Here is a 7,755-nt window from a genome sequence, read left to right as displayed (position 1 = left end):
GACACGCTCAAAATGTTGTGAAAAAAATTCACTTTATAATTTCTTTATTATTATACAATACTTATACAAAATTTTTCTCATTGTCTTTACTTTCAAATTGAAAGTCTTTCCTTCTTGTCTTCGCATATAGATGTCACTATAATACAAAAATATTATCGATTCTATTCTCCATCCCTTCGATGCGATCTAATATCTAATAAGTCGAGGGAATACCTAGTCAAATACAAGCGTTTTATTTTTATTATCAAACTTACTGTCACGCCACATCAGAAAGAGTAGGGCAGAGAGGATATAACGCCACACCATAACGTCTTTGTAAACATTATTTTTTCATTCACATTCATGCATTTCCTTATACATACCCCCCGATTATTTTGACTTTTATCGTGACATTATTATTTTCAAACTCAATTTATCAAGCTGCTTTCAAAGGGTAAGCAAGGAGGATTGAACGCCACACCACTATGTCTTAATCATTATTCCCTCTTTCACATTCATACGTCTCCTTATACATACCCGCAGATTATTTCGACTCCTGACCTGACTACGCCTAACTATTTGAATTACTTGGCATTGCCAAGTTGTTCTTGGTATAAATGCTTACATAAATGACAATGTTTAATAAAAAAACACCTTTTAAATGACATGGATCGTACTGAAGTTACTACACGAAAACTATACACTCGCAGGCGTCAGCGTTTAAGTTTATTAGTTTGTTTACTTTTCAAGAGATGGCGCTAATAGTCACTTTTCGTGTGATTTCTTACGAAATGTACTAAATGATCAATGCACACTACTCCGCCTTTCATAAATTACTTTAATTGATATTATTGTTACAATACATGGAATTTTTATTGAAGTATTTATATTTATGTATGAATATCTCCGAAATAAATTGCATTTACTCAATTATCCCTTTTTAAGCGTAGAATTAACTTGAGTTATATAAAACATTTAATTCAATTTTATTATATATCACGTAAGTATATAAAATATAATGGATATGATTATTCCATTTATGTATGTTATTACGTAAAGATTTAAAAAAATTATGTTGAAAAAAAAAAAGATACGTAGGTACCTACCGAAACGTTTTTATACCCGAACAGGTATATAAAAAATCTATTTGTATTAAAAATTTAACAAAATATTTGAAAAAAAGATAGAATTAATACATATTTTAAAAATAAGTATGTTTATGTCGTAATGGTCAGCGGGTTTGGTTATTGTACTGAAGGTGCCGGATTCGATTCTCAGGGGGGTCAAAATAAATCAAAAAATTATTTTTCAATAAAATATTTATATAATATTACCCTGGACCTAGAGAGCGCAGGGGTGGTCACTTTTCCTTCATGACTTTTACAATCATGATAGCACTGCTTATATACGATATAATGCCCTATGCACCACTGTGTGTGGATAAGGGCTAGAAGAAGGAAAATGCTAAAAATAAAACATCAGTAACATATAAAAGCATTGTTACATTTTTGGTGTGGTAATATAAAACTCTCCTTATCTTATCAGTTCAACTATAGTCCATAGGTGATCTGATGAGAGAATTGTTATTCCGAAACCGATAGTTGCGAAGTAGAGTTTTTAAGTGGTATTACAAAAAGTGAAGGATAAATAAGGAGAGTACTCAATGACATAATTGAATAAAAAATGAAATGTCAATTCGGTGTTGTTTTTGGGTAGGTATAAGCGGGTTGTATTTAAAAAGAGGAATCTAGTTGTGGCAGAGCGGGGTTGAACTTAGAATCTCTGACTTGTAGTCAGCAACATTTAGTGAGATTACGCAAGTTGAGTTATTATGTCAACAGAAGTGATCCAGCAGCGCTCATGACGATCTATTTCGGACTTAGTTTGTATCGAGTGTATATCTACTATGGCGCCACGAATACTTTCAAGATAGGTTTGCATCCCCGGTATTCGTTCAATTTACCAAAATTTCACTACCGATTTCCGGTAAATTGATTGTTAACCGGTAATTCAAAAAAAGGCATATTGTGTTTTTTCTCACCATCACGCTGCTTTCCGCAGAGGTAGGCAGGGAGAATAGAACGCCACAACAATATGTATTTGCACACAATATTCGCCTCTTCCACATTCATACATAAACGCCAAGCAGAAGCAGAGGAAGGCCAAGGGAAACTTGGGTTGATCGAGTATATTAAACGAGCATTGTTCACTTGGTGGTAGGTATGGTAATACAACACACTCCTCATCATTCACTTTGTGTAATACCACTTAAAATCATAACTTCAATACTACCGGTGTTGGAAATACCATTCCATCACCAGGTCAATTATCGTCTATAAACGACCTGATGATGGAATGGTTATTCCGAAACCGGTAGCTATAAAGTAGTATTTTCAAGTTGTAAGTATTACACAAAGTGAACGATGATTGATAAAGAGAGTGTTATACTTATGTATTTATTTACGTTCGTAGGTATCTACTTACGTTATGTACCATTGCTGTTAATTTAACCCTTGGCCTTGTTTACAAAAAAAATTGTTTGTATTTTCTTGAATTTACAAGTTTTGTAAATTTCCTCTTGGAATGAATTCCAACTCCCGACAGCGACGTAATTTATTCCGTTAAATTCCTAGCGATTCCGAAATAGAAGGTCCCACCCAACGGCACGATCTCCAATTTTGGGTAATTCACGGCCCGGTGTCGCTGCCTCTCCTCCAACCCTCCCCCCACTCCTCCGACACCCCCCCCCCTCCGCCGCGCTAGAGAAGAAGAAATAATCTTCGTCCAGTGTGTCCTATTGATCTATCGCCTCGCCTCCCGTGTCGCCGTCTCTTTCTCGCAAGCTCCACCCATCGCGACTCCGTCTCTCGCTTGCGTATGACACTTTTCCCAGTCGCAGGTTTGGTGACAAAACGAAAAAAAAATCAAGAAAATCCGTAAAAAAATATCATTATCATTGAAAATGAATATCACTTAAAACTTGCTTAATGTACCGCAATTTATAATTTGAATTAAGAATGTAAATAACTTTAAGTAAAAAACGTCAACATGCCAGCATTGTGAAAATAGTTACGTTTGAAATATTTTTCAAAATTGGAAATTGTTTATGTTTTTTCGAATCTGGCGGGAGTCGAGAAAATTTTGAATCCGGAACGCGGTGTCTCTTTCACGCGGTGGACACTCTCCGTATGGCCGTCTCCCTCTTGTCGCGCGGCTTTTTTGTCGCTTTGTCCCTGTCTGCCTCCGAAGGCGTCACCTGTGCCTCCGAAGAAATTTTCAGTCGCGTCCGAGCCGCCGGTCGGCAAGCACGCGTGTCTGGGGTTCGACGCTTCGACGAGTCATCTGTCTTCGGTGTGTGTATGTGTGTGTGTGACGGATATCGACAAAAGACTTTTTTGGACGGTCAGTGCAGTGTCCGCGCTCTCTGCTAGATGGTGTTACCAGTTCCGCGTGGACGAGTCGTGTCTTGTTTATCGTGATTGACTTTTGACCGACATTTATAAAAAAAAATAAAGGTGCGTTTTATTTGATAAAAAAAGTTTTCATTTAATTTTATGAAATTTGTGACATCGATAAATTTTATTTAACGTCATGAATCTTAAGACATCGATTTTTTTAAATTTTATTTCATGACATCAAAATTTTTATTTAAAAAAAATAAACAACAACCGATTTAATTTTTTTTTACATTTTAACATAGATGAAGAATAATATGGACGTTTTAAGTATTTACACGGTTTGTGACTATGATTTTATTAATTGATTCAGCAGTAACTTTTTGGTGATATTTTCTATTTTAAATTTAAGTTTTACTTGGTAAATACTACAATCAGAGAAGTATTTACCAAGTAAAACTTAAATTAAAAACTTCTTTAAAATTGTGAATTAATGAAATTTATTTGTTTTTTCCTTGTTACAGATTTATTTTGGAGATGATTTGGAGCCAATAGTCGCGTGAAGATAAAATAATCGAATTAAAATGGAAAACAGGGATTCGCCTCCGAAGCCCCCTTTGCCGATGGGGCTCGGCTACTTCCTGCTGCCTCCGCACGCCTCCGCGCCCCCGCGCCCTTCTCAGCCCTTCGACTTCCGCAACCTCGGGGCGAGCTTCGGGGGAGCGCCTCCGTCGTCCCACCACGACGACCCCTACAAAACCGCGGCCAGCAAAATGTCACCCAACTCCTCGGCGACCGACGAGTCTAGAACGTACAAGTCGGACGATGAAGACTGCGGAAGAGAGGATTCTCCGGATATCTCGTTCAGCCTCGGAGACCACGGGGGTCACGAACCCCGGTCGCCCACAGATTCGTACCAGTCCAGAAGCTTGGGCAAGAGGCACGATCTCACCCAGTGGCCTATGAACTTGGGCATCCAGTTCATCAACCCTTCTACAGGGAAGAAAAGAGTTCAGTGTAACGTTTGCTTAAAGACCTTCTGCGATAAGGGCGCCCTCAAAATCCACTTCTCCGCCGTGCACCTCCGCGAGATGCACAAGTGCACGGTCGAAGGCTGCACCATGATGTTCAGCTCGCGCAGGTCCAGGAACCGCCACAGCGCCAACCCAAACCCCAAGCTCCACTCACCCCACACGAGGCGGAAGATATCCGCGCACGACGGCAGGTCCTCCCAACCCTTCCCGCTCCTCCCCGGCCCCCGCCCGCTCCCCATACCCCTCCCCATGCTAGTTCCCGATCAGATGCCCGTCATGTCCCGGGGAACGGTTCCCAGCTTCGGCGATTTCGAAAAACTTTACCGGCAGAGCGCCTCCAACGACGACCGCGCCGCCTACAAAATACACGAAGCCAACAGAAAAATCGTGGAAGAAGTTCAAGCGAGAAAGGACGAAGAAAAGATCCAGAAGCTCGCGAACATCAACAAGTTCTTGGCGGATTATCAAAAATACGGCCAAGAAATGAGCGAGAAGACTGTCGCTCCGGAAGTTACGGAAGAAATCAAGAGAGCCAACGACGAGCCCGAAGATTTGAGTATGCCGTCGAAACGGTCCGCGCCTAGAGTAGAATCCGAAAAATCCGAAATAAACGAAGATAAACCGGTGAGCCTCGTTTCCAAACCCGCCGAAATTTTACCACCAAACGAAGAAAAACCGTTGGTCCTAGTTACGAATAAACGCAAACGTAAAAGTGAAAAGCCTATTCGATGTTCTCAATCGACCGACTTAAATTTATCGGACGAAGACATGAATAGCGAAATGTTTCGGAGTAACGACATAAAAGACGTGCTCGCTTACGAAAACATGAAAAACAACAATACATTTCATGCTGTCGACGAGCCGATTTCGTTGAAAATGCCTAAAATAGAAAACTTTTCGCCGATGCATAAAAGTGAAGCGTTCGACGTAAAAAAGGAAATAAATGACAATATAATCGACGACAAGTCCGATGTTATCAATTCCCCGAATTCCAGCAGATCTGGCGGGGAAAAAATCCGTCTTCGTTCCGATTTATACGGAGGCGATTCAAAGTGCAAAAGTGAATTCTCCCAGGAACCCATGAGTCTGGTGAGGATGCGCTCTCCGTCGGCGGACAGCGAGACCACCTCGGGGGACATCTTGCACTGTCACTCGGAAGACCTCAACGCGCTGGAGATTCCTATCGACGAAGAAAACCCCGACAAGTGCACCGCCTGCGGGCAGATATTTCAGAACCACTTCTTGTTGCGAATCCACTTCCGGAACGTGCATTTAAAGCTGCTGCATCAGTGCGATATCAACGGTTGCAACGCGGCATTTCCGTCGAAGAGGAGTAGAGACCGCCACAGCTCGAACATGTCCTTGCATAGAAAATTGCTCTCGACGTCTTCGCCACATCTGCCCCAGAAACACGGACGAATAGACCCGAGTTTACCTCAATCGAACGGGATGGGTTTTAACGCGGATTTGTTGAATCGGTTATACGCTGACATCAAAGGTTTAGCTTCTACCTTAGAGACTTTGAAATACCATCCTTATGGCGGTGAATCTGTGCCGTCTCTTCCTGTGTTTGTGTCGGAGGCTGTGCAGCAGTATTGGCGCAGAGCCGGCGCCGGCGGTAGAGACGCCCGCTCGCCGCTGTCGGCGTCTTCTCCTCCCGTCATCTCTCCAGGACGCGCAGACCCTCCCCGAGAAGACAACCCGCTTTTTCGTGAGTCCAGCGAGCCCCTGAGAAGGATGACCTCCCTCTGCGAGCGCCAGGAGCAGATGTACCAGCACCACGTCCCCGTCTCGTGATGCAAGTTCTCGGCCTGAGCCACCTAAAGGCTCTCCCAGAGTCCGGAGCTCTCTTCGCCAAATCATTCGTCTCATGAGTATTGTAGTTAGTACGGAATATGTGCAATCTTCGGGTGTTTGGGAAGACTAAATTAGATAATAATACCGCGTAAACTCTCGCTAGACTCGAAATTAATTTATCGTCGCCCAGCGGTATCTCGGTAATAAGAGACGTTTTTGTCGGTAGAGTAGCGATTCCCAGTAAATTTACATACATACATAGTTACGTGTTAGCATATCAACTTAAGATTTCCTCGACTATTTACAATACAATAATAGGTCGAGCGGTTAAGTTTAACGTTATTTATGGTAGATAATTCTAGATTAATAGTTAATACTGTGTAATTATGTACGAACTTTAGTGTGCTTCCATTGTGAATGGAGATTGTCGTGTCGTTATGCGAGAATTAGAAAATATTTACGGAACGCTTTATTTGTAATTGTTTTTAGTTTTATTATTTCCAAAATTAAGCTTAGCAAGTTACATCATATTATATTGTAAAATCAGAGCAAATGTCTATGTAGGATAATATTTTTGTTAAGGCAAACGCATGTACTAATTCACGAAAAAATATTATAAGGAATAGAAAATAAAATGAACAATATTTCAACAAGAAAAAAATGCCTGTCATACAAACGTTAAATTAGGTTTGTTTAATATTCGTTTTAATTTGTTAAAAAAAAAAATTGTTAAAAAAGTAGGTATATTATCTACGATGGACTCGTGCAATGATATTTTAATTATGATAATTTTAATCAATTTACAAATTAAATGTAAAATATACTTACATATTTCAGTTTAAAGTAACTTAATTTATTCCTCTCAATTTGTCCACGTTCAAAATATAGTTGTATTCCCGCACGATCTGTTACATTACATTTTCCGGTTTGAAATATTTTAATACACATTTTATATGTTTCGTGTTCCTGTCCACCAAATGACTAACAATTCTTTGTAAATAAATATAATATATTATAATATTAAGTTCAAAATCATTCTTGTGATATTTTCTTATGTATAATACTTTAAGCTTGCATCCACCTACAAAAAGTAATATTAATCAACATTGGGTCAATGCATGAACTTGGACATAGACTTTTACAATGTATCAATAATTATTGACAACCACACTACTCAAATTCTTGGAAGTTCTTTATATATGAACCAATTTAGAAACCTTGTTCTTGAATCACTAGAACTTCACTAGAGACATCTATTGGTGAGATGTAAAGAAGCTTTTTACTAAGCAGAAACTCTTATATTAGTATGTGAGGACCAAATCCTGGATTATAATCACACACATGAGAAACGCCAGAAAATACCATTTTCATTTTTATTATTTAAGCTTATAATTTGACCAGATAATTTATTTACAACATTTTGAGTGTGTCCAAATACTTGTTCACAAAATCTGGATTATCTCCAATTACAGGAGTTATTTTCATATTATTTTTTGACATCATCCAGGATTTGGTCCTCACATACTAATATAAGAGTTTCTGCTTGATAA

The 7,755-nt window shown here is 39.5% G+C and overlaps 1 protein-coding gene across 1 annotated transcript; it reads left to right on the top strand.

Moving 5' to 3' along the window:
• The first annotated feature begins 3,257 nt into the window (after positions 1-3,257).
• Positions 3,258-6,931, top strand: LOC148310129 (zinc finger protein basonuclin-2-like). The gene is made up of 2 exons (XM_088258951.1): positions 3,258-3,494; positions 3,899-6,931. Exon 2 carries the CDS (start codon positions 3,959-3,961, stop codon positions 6,203-6,205), a length of 2,247 nt encoding a protein of 748 aa, XP_088115077.1. The 5' UTR covers positions 3,258-3,494; positions 3,899-3,958; the 3' UTR covers positions 6,206-6,931.
• The last annotated feature ends 824 nt before the right edge of the window (positions 6,932-7,755 follow it).

This window comes from Brachycentrus maculatus, unplaced genomic scaffold (assembly GCF_059751285.1).
Source record: "Brachycentrus maculatus isolate JH-2025_06_01 unplaced genomic scaffold, ASM5975128v1 h1tg000105l, whole genome shotgun sequence".
Taxonomy (NCBI): domain Eukaryota; kingdom Metazoa; phylum Arthropoda; class Insecta; order Trichoptera; family Brachycentridae; genus Brachycentrus; species Brachycentrus maculatus.
Note: the sequence above shows the minus strand (reverse complement) of the source record. Positions and strands in the feature narration are given on the sequence as shown.